Raw genomic sequence first — 22014 nt, forward strand, 5'->3', positions numbered from 1 at the left:
CTAGCTAGTTTGCTCTCATAATGATGTTATAGTTGTGCTTTTATCTTAGCTTGCCTAGCTACCTAGCAAAAATTATTATTGGATAAGTCAGTCCTTACCTTAGCTATCGATAGTTGATATACTAAGTTAGCTAGCTTGTGAAAATTCAGTCTCCCAAGATAAGCGCATATCATGGAGGTAGCTATGGTAACAAACATCGACGTGTGGAAAGTGGGGACACGGTCTGTCAATCACAGTTCTCATTTCCACGCCCAGATAGTTTGGGTGAACTTTTACAGTGGGAAGTTTAGGCTTAGAAACATACGTTTTAAAATACATTTATATTGCTGAATAATAAAAACATTAAGCATGTTTGTCTTATTTCTGCCTAAAGACAACTGGAAAGTGTCACATGCAACCACCACGTTAGTGAAATGTTCGCAAAAGACAGGAAATTAAGTTGATCAGCACTAACGCTAACACCAGCCTGCTCTCTAAGGCATAAAAATATAGTTTTTGTGATTAGTTTTTACATTGGGATGTTCAATTAATACTTGATAGATCATTAAAAATAAATGATATATAAATAATAATACGGCGGCATGGATGGTGCAGTGGGTAGCACTGCCGCCTGACAGCAAGGAGGTCCCCGTCGGCCGGGTCCTCTCTGTGCGGAGTTCGCACGTTCTCCCCGTGTCTGTGTGGATTTCCTCCGGGTACTCCGGTTTCCTCCCACAGTCCAAAGACATGCAGGTTAGGCTTATTGAAGAGTCTAAATTGCTCGTAGATAAGAGTGTGTGAGTGAATGATGTGTGTGCCCTGCGATGGACTGGCGACCTGTCCAGGGTGTATTCCTGCCTTTCGCCCAATGTATGCTGGGATAGGCTCCAGCCCCCCTGCGACCCTGTTCAGGATAAGCAGGTTAGGATAATGAATGAATGAATGAAATAATAATACCCTTGGCTGAGAACTTGGCTTAAAAAAATTCTCTATTTGGCCCACACTAGCTGTTTAACTGTAACTGTCCCCATTTCTTATTGGTGGGTGCCATCTACTGCAAAAAGTGGTATTTTTATTTTTGAAGTGAGTTCTCCGAAAGGTCTTATTTCTATAGCTAGCTCGCATACATAATGACGATTTAAGTATAGTTAGCATCATTATTTTCCATTTCAACGATAAGTCTGCGGTCTGAAACACATTTATTAAGTCAAATCTTAGGAGACGCAAACTGTCTTCCATCAACGCGGTATTTCATATTCATTTAAGTTACCTTTCCCAGCGATATTGTATGTTCTCCCATGTGTAAAATTAATGATTAATACAGACAGACAGTCTGCATACCAAACGTTAGAGGTAGGTTAAACACCACACTTTTAGGTAACTTAGCTAGCCGTCTAACATAGTATAGTTGGAAGGGTTAAGTTTCCCACTAAATTAGCTAATTTAGTTATCTAATCTACCAAGATATGATTTAGCCACGAAGGTCCTGCTGAAAATAGAACTGTAGCCACCCCAGATCACACCCAATAATATAACAGTTAGCTGGCTAACGTGTTATGCAAATTTGTAATGTTTTATGCAAATTTTTTTAAGGGTATCCCTAACACGGAAATGGCACAAGGTAGCAATACAAAAATCGGTGGTTGGCGAGCCCGTTGTCATTGTAGTAGACCTGCGAAATCGAATCGTTTTCAATTGAAACTGCTGAGATATTAAGGCCCAAATTTTGCTGTTTTTAATAATTGCCAACTAATGCGAACTACCGCGCTCACTATAATCGTATTTGTATTCAATATAAGATTATAGTGGTGCCATTTACAGTGGCTTCAGAAAATATTCGGACCCCTTCACTTTGTTGTGTTGTAGATTTAATTTTAAATGGATAATGCAGCCATTTTTGCCCATCAATCTACACTCAATAACCCACAATGACGTTAACGTGTTTTTCGAAATTTCTGCAAATGTATTAAAAATGAACTTAAATCTCTCATTTACATATGTATTCAGACCCTTTGCTGTGGCAAATTGTGGTCACATGCATCCAAGTTACATTTCTTGTAACTACTTCTTACAACTAAAAATCTTGTTCAGACCATGTGCTATTGTTTATTTCTATGTTCTTACATTCTTGATTATTTAATGTTCAAGCATACTAGAAATGGTCATTCTTTTATTTTGTCTCTACTTACAGATTTTTAAAGTTTATAGTTAATAAACTAAGAAACGGCTAATTCAATCATGCTGATGTTGGTGGTTTCAGTAAAATTATATGGTGGTTCCATCTTGGCGATAGGGCCAATCATATAAAAAGAGAATCTTAACAAACCAATAAGAACAAAGCTCTCCAGTGATACTCACCACCCCACTGTCTGTTGCCTGATCCATGGTTCCAGTGGTTTCCATTACCAAGATGTCAGTCACAGGCTCTCCAATTGGCCGCTTTGACCCCGCAAACACCAAACGGTTATTCTTCCCAGCACGCTTCATGGCCTGTCATAATGATAATACAGATTCCAATCAGTTCCTTTCATTACAAAATGGGATGGCAGTGGTATGATTAGCTGTTAACCTTGCTGCTAAATGCCGGTTCGGTGTGAGATCCAAACAGTCATGTAACAGCTCAGTGTTCCTTACCTCTTCAGTCATATGCTGCCAGTTTAGTTTGAAGATGAGGGTGATGAAGAAGCAGCTTTGTACAATGACACAACTCAGAAGGCCCAGCCAGAGTCCTGGCAACAGAGAGAAGCATGAACCCCCTTCTACGCACACTGGGTAATCTGAACACTCTCCTCACACATGCTGTGAGACTCAAATTCTCTCCCATCAAAGCTCTCCACACTGCTGGACTCTAGTGTTGCATAGATCTCCAGTTTCAAAAATCAATATGAGTGAGACAGACAAATAGATGTGAAGTGGTGAGGGAGGGCGGGGGGCTCCTTGACCCACCAGGCTGCACAAAAACACATGCAAAGGAGGTTCAGCTGGGCCCCTTTAATCCCAAAATTAATATTTAGGAGGATTGTATGATTTGTGTGATTTTCATGCTCTCCCCTGCATAGATATTTTGTCTGATCACAGGGAAAAGGTCCCAGAGCACAGTGTGGTTTACTGCTGATACTGTATCACATCGAAAATGAAAGGCTTCTTATCAGAAACAGATCAGTTCCCATCCCTGTGGGTTTGCATTTCATTCATCATGAAATGGAAAGACTGCTTATCAAAGAGTTCACATCAAGGCCACAAAGAGGGGAATCACAGCATCCATGTATAGGTTGTCCCGGTAGCATTAAAAAAGGAAGCTTTTCATAATGGTGATCAAATGACAGCCCAGCAACAGAAGAGATTTTCTTTTTTCTTTTTTTTAGCGAATATATGTGAGAAATAGGACATCTACCCAGTATTCTCAACTCAGCTGCAAACATCAAGGCAATTCCCAGCGGGAGTCCCATGCAGTAGTAGCATATGAGATTAGCCATGGCAGCTATCTTCTGCTTTCCCGAGCCCAGGAGGATGCCAGAACAGACGCACTGTGAAAGAGCGCAAATGGACCACTCATACTCACACACAAACCTAATCTTCCACCCACAGCCATCAATGACTGTCTCTACCCTGGCCATTTCCTGATTCATTTGTGAAATATTGGACACGTGAAGAAAGCCTGGAGCTAGACTAGTTTCATGGCTGCCTGTGGTGCAGAAGGCCTGGTGGTGTACATAACATGTAGGACCTTCATGGAAGAAGGCATTTAGTTACAAAGTATAGTATGTTGAATATGTTAACATTGAAGTATAAGTAAAATGATACTAAATATGCCAAGTGAGGTGTTAACATTACATGCTCTGCATATGACAAAAGTATATACAGTACAGTATATTTCATACATGTACACTCACTGAGCACTGTATTAGGTAGGCGTGTACACCAGCATTTTAATGCAAATATTGAATCAGCCAATCATGTGTCAGCAACTAAATGCATACAAGCATGCAGACATGGTCAAGAGGTTCAGGTGTTTTTCAGACCAAATGTCAGAATGGGGAAAAAATGTGATCTAAGTGTCTTTGACAGTGGAATGATTGTTTTTGCCAGACAGGGTGGTTTGAATATCTGCTGATCTCCTGGGATTTTCACACACAACAGTCTCTAGAGTCTGCAGAAAATGGTGCGAAAAAAAAAAAAAACATCCAGTGACCAGCAGTACTGTGGGCAAACAAGTGTTGCCAATGAGAGAGGTCAGTGGAGAAGGACCAGACTGGTGAAGTGGATAGGCAGAATACCAGTAAGTCAAAAAAATAAATATCTAATAAAGTGCTCACTGAGTATATATCTCTGCATACAGCATTGCATTGCAAATCAATTTGGATAATAAGATACAGAATATGTTTATTTTAAAGACAGACCATAAGATCACACTCAGTCTGGCACTGTTACAATTTGACTCAATTAAAAAATGACCTAGCATAATGCAATTATAATAATTACAAACAATTATAAACTTTTTTTAAATGGCCCAATGAAAAAAACTCTGTTGGCAAGACTCCCAGCATAGCGCAGTTAATTACTCACCACAAGCGCATCAAAAAACTGCAGGAAGATGTACACTGTTAAGACGCTAGAAACCAGTTCCACAATGTTCCTGGAAACAAGTGTTCATTGAGTCTTTAACAAGCACTTAATAGAAGTGAAACATTTCGTTTTTCTTGTCAAAAACATGTACTATTAAACAATGGCAATGTCACACAAGCACAAATTAAGCCTGAATGGATAAACACTGCCCTTAAGAAATAAAATATATTGTCACATACTGACAAAATATACTGTAATGCATTTGATAATACATTTGAATATATGGACTCCAGGTTCCAATAGATTCTAATACATAATTATTTTTGCTAAATAGGGCCATGCAGCCATAACATGTCTTCTTTTTTCTTGCAATAAATGTCTACACATACAGTATACAGAAGGTTGGATAAAAAGATGAAAATGACCGGTAAGTGTCAACCATAAAAGAGGGATGTAAATGAAAAATCTGATTTGTGAGTTTCCATAGCAACATGAGACAACAAAGTGCCAAAGAGGCCAGAGTCTGGGCTCAAATTGCAGGTTCACCAGTCACAAAAACTGAAATTATAATTTTATATGACTTAGTCAGCAAACCATGTCAAGAATTATGACAACATATGACAACCATGAACAAGAGGAACAGTGGTTGCGAGTCAAAGCTTGCTGACAGGGACAGACGGACACTTAAGTGTATAGCTGCTCAGCACCCCAAAACTACGGCCTGAAAAAAGATCAACAGAATTTGTCCACAGAGTCGACTTTTACTATATTTATGCATCTGGACAGGTTTATTCTTTGAGAAAGCCAAAGGCCAAAGGAAGCCTTCAGCTCACAATGTTGGGTGAAAACTCTTAAACATGGTGGTGGATCTGTAACAGCATGGGCAGCCATCTCATGGCAGTCATTGGGTCCAATAATTGCCCTGCAAGGTTGTATAATTTGAACCCAATTTACAAGATTTGTTGCACCCAATGTTGAAAATGCTGTTTCCTCATGATGTCCCTGTGCTCCAATATGATATTGCCCCCATATACACACTGCTAAAGACATTAAAGTGTGGTTGGGAAGTTCTGGAGTGCAAAGTAGATAGACTTCCTTCATCCCTTAAAGAAAAAGAGGCTTCCCTTTTTGGAGAATGGCGCAATATCCCACTACATACATGACAACATTCCAAGAAAGAATGAAGCTATCCTGAAGGCAAAAGATGACCCTAGAGATATACACTCAATGACCGCTTTACTAGGTAGACATTGCAGGTTGTTAATGCACAAATGTAATCAGCTAATCATGTGGTAGCAACTTAGTGCAAAAACGCATGCAGACATGGTCAAAAGGTTCTTTTGTTGTTCAGACCAAACGTCAGAATGGGGAAGAAATGTTATCTAAGTGACTTTGACCGTGGAATGATTGTTGGGGCCAGACAGGGTGGGTTGAATATCTCAGAAACTGCTAGTCTCCTGGGATTTTCAGACACTATCGTCTCTAGAATTCACAGAGAATGCTGTGAAAAACAACATCCAGTGAGAGGCAGTTCTGAGGGCCAAAATGCCATGTTAATGAGAGAGGTCAGAGGAGAATGGCCAGACTGGTTCAAGGTAATAGGAAAGGAACAGTACATAAAATAACCTTGTGTTAGGCCTGAAAAATACTGTACCCTATGTAAATATAGGTTACTGTAAGTACTGTAGCACTGTAGCCCATCCACTTCATGTTGAACATTGATGTGGATGGGCTACAGCAGCAGAAGTTTAAGTAAAAAAAATCTAATAAATAGCTAATATTAGAACACCTAACTGGTCACTTGTTAATGGTAATAATCAGCCAATCATGTGGCAGCAACTAAATGCATACACGCATGCAGACATGGTCAATAGGTTCAGGTGTTTTTCAGACCAAATGTCAGAATTGGGAAGAAATGTTATCTAAGTGACTTTGACCGTGGAATGATTGTTGGGGCCAGACAGGGTGGGTTGAATATCTCAGAAACTGCTGATCTCCTGGAATTTTCATGCACAACAGTCACTATAGTTTGAGAATGGTTCGTAAAACAAAAAACATCCAATGAGCAGCAGTTCTGCAGGCAAAAATGCTTTGTTAATGAGAGAGGTCAGAGAAGAATGGCCAGACTGGCCAAAGCTGACAGGAAGGTGACAGTAACGCAAATAACCACACATTGGTATGCAGAAGAGCATCTCTGAACACACAATGCGTCAAACCTTTTAGTGGATAGGCAGCAGAGAAAAAAAAACAAAAACAAAAAACAAGTCTAATAAAGTGCTCACTGGGTGTATATTTATATATGATCTCCATATGTGGAAAATATACAGTATTTGTGATGCATAAAGGTGGTGAATTCATACTTACACATCAGAAGTGAAAATGTATCCAATCACTGTTTTAGAAGCGCCAAGAATGATGCCCTGAATTACTGCTAGCACACCTGCAATAACACATTGAGTTATAATTGAGTTAGACAACTAATTATGGAAGTCAGATGTAATTCATACGTGTGTGTACATGTGTGTTTGTGTGTGTGTAGCAAACCAACACTTATCAGGCTGCTGTTAGTTCAACTGTTTGCTAATTGGCCAGACAGTGTTCCTTTGGCTTTATCCCCCAGTTTGTCCAATCATATACTGTATACCAGCCACGCTCACTGTTCCAACCTCTGCCCTCAATTAGTAAAGCATGTGCTCTCCAAAACATGTGATGTGAAGTCGTTGATTCCTTTCACGTGGCAGTCCACAAACTGAATTTGCACAGATATACGTTCAAGGACACATCATGTGCAGCTAGAGCAGGATGAGCGGACTGACTGGACTGACCAGGGTGTTTCCCAAAAGCAACCTGTCTTTAAAATGCACAACATACTTCACACACAATTTCAAGGCAGCTTTTGAGTCACTGAAAGAGCTATACATTTTTTTTTACTTCAAGTAACTTCAAGACAGCCTTCCCATCAGTTAACTCTTCAGGTGTGTTTCAATATGGAATCAAAATGACCTTAAGAAGTTGGTGCTAGGAAATTGCACTTTCTTCAACATAATTGAAATTAGACAATTGGCTACCCAATTTACTGAGGCAGTTTGAATAGCTTTTTTAACGAACAAAACATAAACTTGCAAAAGCAGTAGAACATACTTTCCCAAAACTGCTCATGTCTGAAAAACACACATTTGTGGGAGGGTAGGGGACATTGTTTTAGGTATGTCCTCTATCATTGCGAAGGCTGAAAGGGATTTAATATGGTATGGAAAACACTTGTGAAATGTCAAATGTCTTGAAGAGATACTTACAGACATTCTTACCACTACGGCATGCTTTGGGAAGCTCGATGAAGGCTAACTGATGAGTGAATAGACTGGTGAGTTATGCTGACTGATAGCATGCCTAACTCCCTCGGGCGATGAAACTGACAGATTCAGGTCCATTGAACAGTGCCTTAATCAGCTGGAGAATACACCAACCCTATTTTGCATACTTGTAATGGCTGTTTCTCATCTTGCATGAAGTGCTTGCTAGCAGACCATGGTAGTGTACACAGACAGCTGAACTGGAGCCTGGGTCCAAATGAGCAGCGATGTGGTGGTCGCTGTGTTTTTTCTGTCCGGGACATTTTCAAGCAGTGAGGGACACCATAGCCCAGAAAAGATGAGAGATTCACCTGAAAGGACAAGTGTCACCCTGCAGGTCATAAGGGCTCTGACCGTGTTCCCTGCTCCAAGTGCGTTCCCAACTCGGACACAGGCTGCTGCGTGGATGCCTAAAGGGAACTGTTCCAGACAAAGGACCCAACTCAGTCCACACATCAACATGTATACAACATACCCCAACACAGATACATCTTGCCTCAACATAGATACTGTACAGCAACACAGATACGAAAGCATACCCCAACACAGATATACCTGTAGCACATCCCAGCACAGATACAGCATGCCCCAACACAGATATACTGTACATGTAGCACATCCCAAAACACATCCAGCATACCACAACAAAAACATCTGGCAGAATTTGAACATGACGTTACAGGAAAACAAAGAACTGTGAGCCAATGTGTGGCAACTGGCGTTCAGTTTGCAGGAACGAGGCAGGGCAATCCGAGTACCATGCCTACTGGTTAAGTAGGCACACACCTGGACTGCATTACGAACTAGTCCAGTCTGTTAAATGTGTGCTCTTTTCCGCAGTAGGTGGCTGAGACCAGGGAAACCACAAGGGAGCAGAGAGCCATGCGAGAGAGAGAGCTGTGAAATCGGAAACACTACAGAGCTGGAAAGTTGCAGTTTGGTTTGTTTTATTTGCCTTTATTACATTACATTACATTAATGGCATTTGGCAGATGCTCTTATCCAAAGCGACGTACAATTGATTAGACTAAGCAGAAGACAAACTTCCCCTGGAGCAATGCAAAGTTAAGGGCCTTGCTCAAGGGCCCAATGTGCGAATCTTATTGTGGCTACACCGGGGATCGAACCACCGATTTTGCCGGTCCCGGTCATGTACCTTAACCACTACGCGACAGGCCACGCCATTGTTATTTTCTTTGTTATTTTTAGTCTTGATCCCGTGAGGGTGACGACGTAAGCATTTTTGCTCTCTCTCTCCCTTCCTCAAACGACAGAAAAAAAACAAAGTTGAAAATCAACTTTCGTACTACCACCCTACCATCTCTTCTGTCCACCCAGGGGTGTGTCACGGCATGTGACACAATCGTGAATTAGTTTGCTTGCCTTTGGAAGTGAAAAGAGGCACAACAACAGCAGCCATCACTAAATATAAGCACACCCCCTCAATGCCTGTATATGCGAACCACACAAAAACATCCAGATTATAGGCTTTGAAATGTTGTTTTCCTCTCTGTGACAAAATCCAAATCCTTTGAACCATGTCTGACTGACCGATTTGGTCAGTATTTTAGAGTACTGAGGCATATGTATTTCCACTGTAACGTACCATGTATGTTATAGCTCCCAGCTCCAGGAGCACATGCTGGGCAGCCAGATCCACCTCTCCCAGCATCCCTATTAGTATAGAGGGGGAAGGGATAGGTCAAATAGCGTCTACGCAGGAGAAAAGTGAGCAATTTCATGTTATGAGGAGAAAATGATTAAACTAAAGTGGCAATCTATGATTTCTATGGACAAATACTATATGTGAGACATATTCCCACAGCATTTATCTAGCAATTGACCATGAGATCATTTGCTATGTTCAATTTCATTTCTATATATGAAAAGTGTAGAGGCCCTTCCACTCCTGGAAATGTATGTCGGAAAACCACAGAAGCCTATGGAAGAAAAGTGCTGCTGGTGCTGAGATGCGTAGTTTGCGTGACACGTACTCCCGACAGTAACGCAGAAGAGTTTGAGTGACATAAACACCAGAGGAGGAGGACAACCACAGTTGTCTTTGTTTGCAGTAACTTTATAACAATGGATGAAAGAAAAAAGGAAAAAAGGAAACCCCACAGACAATCGCAAGAAGGAAAACGTGTGAGAAGGCTGTTGCAGGGAACTATGGGAATTGTAGTGTTGAATATCCTGTTATGACCGGCAGTCACCATGGGTGGGCGCAATATGCACGCAAACCGAGGAAATAGTAGATTCTGAAAAAATGTATTAACATGCTTTGTTTCTATTTGAAAAACTGGATAGTCACTTGCAAACTTGTTGGATGTGTTACCACTATATTCAGGCTGTTTATGTATAAAGTCTGGGAGAAGTTGAGGTACCTGCAAAGAACCCGCCGATTTCATAAATCCACCACTCAAAGCACAGCATTAGTGTACTGGGGATGGCCAGCTGCATGTAGGAGCCCCACTCCTGAAGCGATGCAGTAGTCCAGCCTGTAGGCGGAGCCAAAGAACAAGTCAGTTGTGGTAATGGAAATTATATTAGTTTTTTCAAAAGTTCAATCAAAAGTCACTTGCAGTTTATTAGACCAAGCAGGGGCCAATCCCCCAGAAGTGGGGTTAAGTGGGGTTAAGGGGCTTGCCCAAGGGCCCAACAGCTGCACTGATCTTAATGTGGCTACACTGGGCCTTGAATCACCAACCTTCCGGGTCCCAGTCATGCAAGACCACTAGACAACTGGCTGTCCAAATTTAATATGAAAAAAACATAGATTTCCTTTAACCTGCTGACAAAACAGCTGACATGAAATAAGACACACCTCTAAACCTGTTTGAAACTGGCAATTCAGGACTTGATTTACCCATTGGCTCATAGGCCCATTTAAAAAAGCCTTTGAAGGAGAGTTACATAATTATTTGTTGAGCATCTACTCACCTTCCCAAGTTTTTTCATGCAGATTCTTCCAACGGATGTAGGCATACAGGAGAAGACAGATTGTGACCTGAGCCAAAGTGTTGGCTGCAGCAGATCCTCTATCAACAAATGTGCATTCTTTCATTATTATTGATATAAGAATATGAACAATTAGAGGTTTCATATTTGCAGGAACCAGGAATTTGAACCTGCAACAACAATTTAAAAAACCACACAAAAAAAAATACCTTAACCATTATTCTACTCCAGGGCTGCCTGGAGATCTACTGTCATGTAGGTTTTCATTCCAACCCTAACAAAGCACACATTCAATTCACTGAAATGCTAATTAGTAGAATCAGTGTGTGCCAAATTAGGGTTGAAATGAAATTTTTTTTAGGACTGTAGATCTCCAGGAACAGGATTGGGCAGCCATGCTCTACACCACGACCCCACAAGGAAAAGTAAAGAGCACACCTACATCACTCCCAGCTCCATCCAGAAGATCAGGAGATAGTTAGTTGCCACATTGATGATGTTGGCCACTGCTGCAGTATATAACTGAGGCAGAATAATCCCCTGCAAATGAAAAAAATACTCTTTTTTTGTTCTCAAGCGTGATCCGTAAAACTACATTAAGTGACTCACTTTATTAGGTAGACCTGTACACCAGCTTGTTAATGCAAATATTTAATCAGCCAACCATGCGACAGCAACTAAATGCATACAAGCATGCAGACGTGCTCAAGTGGTTAAGTTGTTTTTCAGAACAAATGTCAGGATGGGGAATAAATCTAAGTGATTGTTGGTGCCAGACAGGGAGGTTTGAGTATGCCAGAAACTGCTGATCTCCTGGGATTTTCACACACAACAGAGTTTGCAGAGAATGCTGTGAAAAACAAAAAACATCCAGTGAGCAACAGTTTTGCATGCAAAAACGTGTTGCTAATGAGAGAGGTCTGCGAAGAAGGGCTTGACTGGTCGAAGCTGACAGGAAGGTGTCAGTAATGCAAAAAACCATGCATTGCAGCAGTGGTATGCAGAAGAGCATCTCTGAATAGGCTACAGCAGCAGAAGATCAATAGGTCTAGAAAATAATTCTAAGAAATAAAAGAAAAGTGCTCCCTGCATGTAACACGTATGGAACGTTTGTACATCTGGGGTCTAATGAAGTGTAATTTAATGTTGATTTCATAAAGCCTCATTCTGCCATCACTAATTGGAGTACAATAAAGCAATCAAGACATTTTCATGCAGGCTTCTCTGAGATGCGAATGTCAGCTACTCAATTCCATGGATCTATACATGGCAACATTTCCAGGCAAGCCCCATGCATAAACAGTCCAAATACTGTACCTGATTCTGGAGGTATGACACCTGCAGTTGGTGCAGGAACATAGCCTGTAAAATGCAGATATGCACATAGGTAACGTTACATACATAAACACACATGCACACACACACATATGTGCACATGCACACACACGTACACATGCGGGCATGAGAGAGAGAGAGAGAGAGAGCAAGAGAAAGAGAGAAATGGAAACAGCCCAGTTCAACTCAGAACCTCTCTGTGGTGCCAGTGCTTACTTACGGGAACGGCAGGCAGGAATGCAAACGTATACAGCTGGGCTATCCTGAAATGGAGAGAGTTCTATGGTTTACAGCAAGTTGGGAAAATAATGCATTTTCCTCTTTGGTACGGATGCCACTCCAATCATGGTCACTTGTATTCAGGGATCCCTCTCCCATTCATCGCATTTGATGGGTGAATTAAAACTTTCATGGTAAACTGGTTTCACCATTTCTTGAAATGTAGGCTACCCCAATGAAACTGCCAGGGCCCAATCAGAAGTGGGCATTTAGACGCGTGTACTGTTGTGCTATCAATGCTGAACAGCCAAATAATTTAAATTCTGCAGGGAATACTTAAGACATAAAAAATTTAAAAAAAAAAAAATAATTTCAGCATTATTACATTAAGATTTAACATTGCATAGTACACTACATTTTATGCATTTTCACGGTTATGCCAGGTAGATAAGCCAACAACCAGAGCCTCTCCACTTTCCAAAGCAAGATGTTATCTAATGTTTTTTTGGAAACATTGCCCATAATAGTACAAAGGGACACTGTTTTTGATCCTTTATCAATGTGTGGTCAAGGTGTTAAGATACTAAAATACTAGTATAAATAAATTCTCACAAACACGTCTCTTGCCAAGGTTTAATGCCACTGTCTGTACAAAAATGTATTGGAAGCAAACGTTCTTCTGCCAAGGTGTGTTTTCAATTACAGTTCAAGTGGATTGAGCTCTTGCTTTAGTAGACTCTAAAGACCATATGATATTAAGCAGTCAGATTCATATTGCAATTCCTTGCTTCACAAGCCACCTTATAAAATGGATTTCTTGATATTCAGGCAGCATATCACATAGGTCATGGGTCATGAAATCCATTGAAGACAATGGAATCCAGACCATGCACGTAAGCTAAATTAGACCCCCCCACACAACATTTTGAGATTTGTATTGTTCATTTGTTTTATAAGGTTTTCAAGATTCAAGATTTCTATTGCCACACTGTACGTTACGGTACTAGCGCAATGGAATGCCTACTCCCCACTCACTCCCACAACATAAACATAATTAAATAAATAAATAAATAATAACAAGGGTAGACAAATTCAAGTATAAGTGACCAGCAAGGTACGATGTAACTTAAAGTGCATTGTGCAATTTAGACGTGAGTTACACTGTAAGTTGTATAAGTTACACATAAAGCCTGGTCAGCTCTTCAGTAGGCACACTGCCAGCAGGTAGACTATCCTTAAACCTGCTGGCCCTCATTTTGGATGCTGCAATACCGGTAGCTTGACCACGGAGGGAAGGAGAGTTTCAGCCCAGGTTGATCGGGGTCCTCGATGATGGATTGACCCTTGTTTCAACACCTTGTCTGGAAGATCTCCTCAACGGACGGAGGAATATCACTGACAGAACGGGCTCTCTCTCCCTCACCATGGCAATCAGCTATCAGGTTTTTATAGGTACTAGGCCTCAGCCTTGGAGGACAGAACAATGCAGTTTGCCCTTTGGGATAGGTGTCTTTCAATTGGAATGGCATATCAGGGGTCCGCAACCCTGGTCCAGGAGAGCCACAGGGTCTTTTCACCTTGACTTCATCAACAACCATTTCAGACTCAAGAAACGAGGTGAGGTGAGTTGACGGTATAATCTAATCTAATCTTGGAGACTCCTGCTGCTTCATGGTTTACATGCTAAAGCCTGTACACTTTATACTGTATATAGCAATACTTGTAATGTAATAGTCATGGTTACTGTGTGTTGGGTCTCTGAGTAATGTCTCTAGCACTCCAGGACCAGGTTTACCTTGCTCCAGGTGCAACCTCCTTTATTTCAAAGAATCTACATTTTAATTGCAGCAAACAAAGAGAGTGCCAAATCCAAAGAAAGGGATGGTGTCAAAATAAGATCCCTTTCTGCAATCATCAAGTAGGCTAGTTAATGAACTCCATTTAAAGGTGTGGAGCAGGGGCCCTACCTGGCTACCTCTGCTTCCTGCTGCAGAGCCAGAAGGATAGACTGGGTGTTGATGAGAATGGCCCAGCAGGGCAGGCAGAAAAGCAGCAGGATTAGTATGCTCCTCTGCAGTATCACCCCCACGCGCTTCAGGTTCTTCCCCCCAAACGTCTGTCAGACATCACCATGGAAAGAGAGGGAGTGCGGACCACAGCCATGGAAAAAGAAAACATGGGGTACAACCAATGTATTTTGTAAAGCCTGTAGCCATTGGCCTCCAAGTGGCGCTTTCAGACAGTCAAGTTGTACTACAAGACTGTATGGGACTGCGTGGCCTCCTGCTGTTTTCCAGAACATTCCGGCATCAGCACTGCAGATGCCTACATTGCCTGTGGATCATGAATCCTAACCTTACTCTGGCTAAATGCACCTTTACTCTGAATTCAAGATTATTATCATTGGACACAATGGAACACAATGGAAATCAACGCATCAATGACTCTGCAATAGCCTACATTAAAGGCATTCTTTATTATAGATTGCAAGAAAATGAAATAGGCTATATGCTACTGTGCAACAGAACCATAACTAAGCTACACTCATTTAGGTTAATGTACTTACCTGTGCTACTAATGTATCACATGCGAGCGCTAGTCCACATCCAGTAGCAGCTGTAGTAACATTAATAGTCTGAAACATAAAAAAAACTATAATTTACATTGGTTTCATGCCTTCATAATTCCATGACAGATTTATACTTATACTCTTAAAAAGGTACAATAGGCAAGATTCTTGTGTTAAAACATTGTTACAAGACTATTGTAAATCCCTTCCCATCATTGAAAAAGGCTCACTGACATGCTGACCTACCCTCTGACTGTTTATAGCCCTTAAATTCAGGTTTCAAAATATACAGTTGACAGCCCGACATTCTGTAACAAAACATTTTATAACTGTACAATGACTCAGGCTCATTGGTTGAAAATTGGTTCCAATTGCTACAGCCAATGGCATTTAAACGGCAGCGTGTTTACAGAGAATGGGGAGGGATAAACAGTGTTGTGGTTTGAAGGTGTTTGTTGCTGATATTCCTCTCTTGACCATTAGAAGTCTGAAATGACCTATTGTACCTTTAAATATAATCCTGAATGATATACTATATACCGTAAGTAGGGCCACATGTTTCTATCACAAGACTTATCACAAGAAATGTAAACTATTTTAATACACTAGGGGTCCCTGTAGGCACTAAAATGGCATAGTCAATTGACTCATTACTCAAGGAAAATAACTTCTGTCCAATGTTGTTCTTGCCGACATTGGGTACCTTGAAGCTGTATCACGGACAGCAAACAATATCCATAAAAAGTTGATTTCAACAATGCATTTGTCTGTTAATTTGAAAGCATAACCCGACAAGGGAACCCTGAAATGGGTGATGCCAATGCAGTTTATGTAGGCTATAATGCTCACACTAACATTTGGGTTAACAATTTTTTACAAAATTTCACAAATCTGTGGAGTGGATTTTTAAGCTTTGTCCAAGCAGAAAGTCCAGCATGGTCCAACATTCCAGGTCCAGGGATGAGGTCTTCAAGGGCTCCACCCTGTTTCAAAACATAGCTTGACCTGGTCACCCGTTCACCAGTTCAGACTCAGCTATGTCAAGCTGGGTCTGAACTGGTGAACTAGCTAAACCATGTCGAGCTGGGACAACCATGGTCAACCAGCGACCAGCTGTTTCAAAACCGAACTTGAGCTGTTGTCGGATTGGCAATCTAAATCACCTCTACAACCTTAATCGGCGGGTGTAAAATGCTTAGGGGTGGGGCTTGAGACCACACAGGAGCGCTACTTAACCACTGACGGTAACCTGACCTGTTGCAATAAAGTATTCACATACTGTCCTGAATAAGGTTCCCAACAAGGCAAAGGAATATGAGACACTACCGCAGAGGCCAAGGCATAGCCAGCCAGTTCAGCATTTCCCAGGTGTCCGCAGAATATTGTGATGACGAACGAGAGCAGGAAGTTCAGAATCCGTGATGCCAGCTGAGGACACAGAGGTAGACCAGGCAAATGGTACTGTAGACAGGTAGGTCATCTGACATGCACGGAGATGGACACAGATTCCAATGACACAAATATCAAAATTACACTGCAGTTTTATTACTATTAAACATGCAACGCATTATAATTGCATGTACACATGTGTACATGCAGCTATTTTGTGCCCATTTTATACAATGCAGCCTGCGTGATAGCAGCTCTCATACACAGTTCAGTATGCATGCCATGAAGTGTCTGCTACCGAAGGACACTGGCCAAATTCACTGAGTGCTAAGCTAACAAGCCAAAAAAACAACGTCATTCTGAACAGGCACACAGTACTACTGAGGATATGAACGCCGGTTCAGAGGGTTTGGCTAGTTCCACTCATGAACACAGCGCGGTTAATCTCACACAGGAGAATCTGCACCATTCGTTACTCTGTCACTACAGTAACTCTTCCAGACAAATGCTGCATGACTTTCCCCAACAGCTCAATTTATACATTCTTAATCAATTCATTTAAAAATAAGCCCCGTTTGTCTTTATACAAAGGCTGTCTAGAGAAGTTTGGAAAGGGAAGCCTCTCTCACCAGAGGCCCGGTCAGGCGCAGGACTTGGTATAGCTCCTCTCTGTAAGCCAGGGGTACCCAGCGCTTCACAAAACGGCAGCAGAACAGCTTGGCACTGGGACTGGTTTCCACAGAGACTTGCCTGGTGCCCGGTAGGGGTCCGGGTACTTCCGATTGTCCAGATTTCTCCATTCTTGTTTCAAGAGCCCAGTTCCTTGTGGGAATGCAACAGAGAGAAAGAGAGGGGGGAGGGAGAGAGAGAGAGGGGGAGAGAGAGAGAGAGAGAGAGAGACCCTGTCTTACCTTGTACGCAAGTATTTTCAGCAATACACGAAAACAAGGTTTCACAACTTTCACAAACTGCTTTGTTTAGATTACTGATTAAGTAACTGCAGCCAATAACTATGTTTCAATGAGTCCAGTTAAAATCAAAGTCTTTATAATTCACAGTATGAAACAGAAATTCACAGGAAGGGGGTGGGTTGGGTTAAACATCACTAATCTTATCAGGAATGCCCTTATAAATAGCTAAGCATTTGCTGCAAAGGCGCATTCTAGTTCCACGGGGTGCAGGATTTTCCGTTTTTAGTTTTATTGAATCAATAGCTCACTGACGCAGACAGAAAAATAACACCGTCCTCCTCTGTTGCAGGGACCTTGGGACCTTCCTTGTTTCCAAATTTCCTTACCTTCGCCTAAATCGTTCTCCCAGAGTTGCACAAGTCCTTCTTGGAGTGAATGAGTGTTACTGAATGCTCTCCCTACTTCTTCAGAAAGATCTTTTGTAGGTCTGAGATACATTCTCTGAAAGCACCATTGTCCCACCCATAACATTTCTCATACAACCTTCTTTATTCCCAGACTGATTATATCATCTATACATACAGATCTATCATCTGCGACCTTTGAGCCTCCACAGATAGCTTAGCTTGACTATAATGATATAATGCCCCTTGACCTTAATCAACCAAAGTTCGCTTGGAACAGTGTTTTATGACTCTTCTGCTATCGCACGGAGATGGGATTAACTGTAGATGGAACCTCAATTTTGGGGTGCCTCACTTATGAGTGTCTTGTTGTTTCTTCATTATCATTGAATCAAGTGTCAAACTAAATATTTGCATTACATCAGATGAAGAAACATTGTACACGGTTAATAGAACCAGACCATTTGTAATTGTACAAAAACAAAACTGCCTTCTCCTGGAGCTTCATTTAGTCTATTAAAATGATCCATGCTAAAATATTACTGAGGTTGGTTTAAAGTGGCATTTCTGCGTCTTACACAGGTGTGACACAGATAGGCTACATCTGAAAACGGTCCTGTGAATGCGGCCAATAACAGTCAATTTCCTGTAAATAAAGTTGTAGTTCAGCATTTCTCTCATTCTGCATAAAACTGATTGTCAATAAATGTTATTCTCAAAGCGCGAACACAGCGCACTTTGGGGATTGAGACGACAATGGCCTACCTCCCCATAACCACGCTGTCAGACTCAGACGTCCGGTTTTCAAAGACTTCGTAGACAAGGGCCCCGGAAGATGCTTTGAGCAGGGGGTGCTGCCGACGAAAATGCGAAATCGTTACGTCAGCTTTACAAGTTTCCACAAGTGCAATAGGCATTTGTTACATAACGCTCCGTCACAATGCAAAATAAAGAAAAGTAGCTACAAGCACATAGGCGAGCCAACTTCTACACCTTGCATTGAGATTAAACATGCTGGTTCCACGTTGCTAGGGGCATGTTCATCTGAAAACGTTTTCAGTGCTGAACGATACGTTTTCAACGTTTTACAACAGGCTTTGAGGTATGTTTGCTCCCGTTTGGTGGGCGTGGCCCGAATCAATAATAATGTAGGCTTATGCTTTAAAGGCTGGAGAACACCTTCTCAAGAGTCAATTGGCGCAAACTGTACTACTGGTATGCAACAGGATGTTCAGTGCGCCACCGTTTCTGTTAAAATAAATGTTCTCAGGGCTGAACGTAGCCCAGGTGTACGATAATTATCATGCTTCTACGATAATTGAGCACTTTGTACGATCAATAATTTATAAAGAATTTTTTTCATAATAGCGAAATGGTACGGAGCTAATTTGGATCCAGCCTGAGTATTCATGGTACGTCATCTATGTCAATAATGTATTTGGGGAAACAGACCCTGGATCTGCCATTAATTATCCAATCACGTCCCGAGAGACCCTCTCTTGAACTCCCTGTCCTGTCGCCACTTCAACCACGCACACAACCCTCCCCCGGTTGTTCAGCCACAATCCGCCCCCCACCCCCGAACGCCACTTCAACATTGAATGTACAATAGTTTGCCCTGAAATACGAGAATTCTTGAGTCTCTTTGCACGATTAGCCTGGCATCGCTGATCACGACAATGAATGAAAGAACATCATCTTTTTCTTACATATGAATTCACAACATTAATACACACGATGAAGCATTTCCACAGGCTCAATGATTCACAAATCTGTTTTTATTATTTAACGTTACCGGTGTAATTCAATAGTTAGGATAACTTTTAATACCCTACATGCTCACAATTGGCTGACTTACTGCCGCATACAAAGCAAAATCTGAAATGAATTGTGAGATGGACCAATTTAGCCGCGATAAGATATTTTTTTTATTAAATGATTTCGTTTAAATAGCCTGCAGTGATCGCATATGTTGTCTCTCAAGTGATTAGGCTACCACACACACACAAATATTTGGGTTATTGCTGTTGATGATAACCACTCGATAAATAGCCTATATGTTTTCAAGCAAGTCTCTACATCATCTCTACATCACAAAACATTGACAATTAAAAAGCCTAGATTTTTTCACAGCGAGAGTAGGCTAATGAATAACCAAACGTCTTACCTACACGTAGAAGGCCCCAAACGTGGCGCTCTGTTCTTGTTCTTAATTGTAATGATGGGTTTAACATCAATCTGTCCAGAATAGGCTATGACTGTGCATATGTAAAATAGGCAGAAGTATTCATCTTCTTTCAGTCCTCTGCTGTAAAATCCCGCTATGACCAGCTTGAAATACCAGCTACCAACTGAGCTGGTCAAACCATGTTTAGTCTAACTGCTTAACCAGCTACCAGCTGTTTTTTTTTCAACAGGGTCCTTTAAGTTCCAGATTTTCAGCCTACAAAGCGCAGAATAAAGATCTCTCAGAGGTAAGCTAGGGACGACAGTGCTCTGCTAAGTAAATGCCTAACGCTCGCACTTGAACCATGGTACAGTTCTATAGGCTATAGTTAGTTATTTGAATGGGAGGCGTTTGCGCGCACAACCACACAATTTCTTGAAATATAAATGATTAAAAGTAATTTCAAGACTGTGCCGGGTACCAGCTAATTGTCTGGATCACACACGTAATGTTTTGACTGTGACTGAAATAAGAATCAAGGACAGATAAGGTTTAAACTATATAGGCAATGTTTCAGTAAGTTACCGACCAGCAGGGGGTAGCACCCCTACATCCTGCGCCTATGTTAGTAGAGGACCTGTTTCTGGGTTTGACCGGAAAATAATGTTCAGTCTGAGTAGTTAATTGAAATGTGTATTTTGTAGGCCTTATGACTTTTCAGCTTGACTTTCCTGGTCTTCCTACTATAGGTCTGCTCCGAGGGGGACGCCTGCTCATAGAGGTCTGTCCTTTCTGAGAGGACCACCACGCACCTCGGTTTTGGCTGATTCTAAATCTGGCAACCGTATTACCAAGAATGGGGGCACATGGTTTCACTGTCCTGTCCTGAACGGGAAACTCCAATGGGGAGACCAGAGCAGGAGGCATTGTGACAGGGAGGAGTGACACAGTAAGCAGGGTCTAATGATTGATTGGATGGTGGAGCTGTTCCATTAGTACACTGTATGATAATACCTAGCTTTCTACTTTCAGGCAGCCAATAAAATGAGATAAAGAGGGTTGTGCTAAGATTTTGGCTAAGTCATGCATCTGCATTCTGTGTTAGCTGCAAGTGTTTAGCGGCACAGACAGGGAGACCATCAAGAGGGGAACTACAGTAGTCCAGGTGTGAGAGTACCAGGGTCTGAACTATGGGAGTAGAGTAGATGCTGAGGAAGAGGCTGATCCTTCAGAATCAGTCCGCATGCTGGACTCGTTGCAGCAACATGGGAGGAGGAGAGCTGATTTTACAGGGCAACCCATAGGCTTCTGACCACAGATGTGTTCTGAGTGAACTCTGCTGTAGCATCTAGACTGAGGATATGGTCTTGTTGGGAATGAAAAGAAAAAGGTTTGACTGACATGTAAGATCCCTTTAGTGCACAGCAGTGTATTTTATTTCTGACCCAATTAATTTCTTAACAACAAAACAACATTTACAAAAGTGTATATTGAAAAACCCGGGCCAGACACAGTTGGGAATACAAATTGACTGAGGACAGTAGTTTTCATTTACAATAACGTATGTGGCAGTGAGTCAACACCAGGGGGCATTATGGTACTATTTGGTTCAGTTGTTGGGTTATTATTTTCCTCTGAACAATTTTATACCAACAGAGATTTTCTTGATCTTCGTAGTTCTTTGTTGCAAAATACTCAGCTCATATATATAGTACTGTGCAAAAGTCTTAGGCACCTGTATAACATAAATAAACATACTATACATTTTACATTACATTGGAGTAATTTGGCAGAATAGTTAAAAACTGAATCAAATCAATATTTTTTGTGACCACTCTTCGGCATTAAAACTGCATCACTTCTCTGAAATAGCCAACGCTGTCCTGCATTTCTGTAAGACAATCAGCAGAGAGGTTGTTCCAAGCATGTTGGAGAACTTGCCACAGTTCTTCTGCAGACTTTGGTTGGCTCCATGCTTTTGATCTCAGACAGCCTTGATCAAGTTTTTGTGTAAAAAGTAGTCAAGTACTTACAGTAATATGTTACTTTTTAAAATTAAATACAAAAATGTCTCTGTAAATTAAATCTTACAGAGAAAATGAATATTTGTTCTTTTATACTAACACACACACACACACACACACAAATAAACATATATATAATA

The 22014-nt window shown here is 41.3% G+C and overlaps 1 protein-coding gene across 1 annotated transcript in view; it reads right to left on the reverse strand.

Annotated features, from left to right (window-relative positions):
• slc47a1 (solute carrier family 47 member 1) overlaps positions 1-17756 on the reverse strand; it is a 20663-nt gene extending 2907 nt beyond the window's left edge. Inside the window, exons 1-17 of the mRNA XM_061248588.1 lie at positions 17666-17756; positions 16998-17190; positions 16306-16407; positions 14977-15045; positions 14378-14526; positions 12412-12454; positions 12174-12218; positions 11299-11396; positions 10839-10936; positions 10283-10396; positions 9505-9572; positions 8210-8318; positions 6910-6985; positions 4546-4615; positions 3374-3506; positions 2614-2708; positions 2338-2469 (exon numbers count right to left, since the gene is read on the reverse strand). Of these exons, the coding sequence (XP_061104572.1) occupies positions 2338-2469; positions 2614-2708; positions 3374-3506; positions 4546-4615; positions 6910-6985; positions 8210-8318; positions 9505-9572; positions 10283-10396; positions 10839-10936; positions 11299-11396; positions 12174-12218; positions 12412-12454; positions 14378-14526; positions 14977-15045; positions 16306-16407; positions 16998-17168 (1572 nt within the window). The 5' untranslated portion in view covers positions 17169-17190; positions 17666-17756. The remainder of the gene's footprint in view (positions 1-2337; positions 2470-2613; positions 2709-3373; positions 3507-4545; positions 4616-6909; positions 6986-8209; positions 8319-9504; positions 9573-10282; positions 10397-10838; positions 10937-11298; positions 11397-12173; positions 12219-12411; positions 12455-14377; positions 14527-14976; positions 15046-16305; positions 16408-16997; positions 17191-17665) is intronic.
• Between the last annotated feature and the right edge of the window lie 4258 nt (positions 17757-22014).

This window comes from Conger conger, chromosome 7, assembly GCF_963514075.1.
Source record: "Conger conger chromosome 7, fConCon1.1, whole genome shotgun sequence".
NCBI lineage: Eukaryota > Metazoa > Chordata > Actinopteri > Anguilliformes > Congridae > Conger > Conger conger.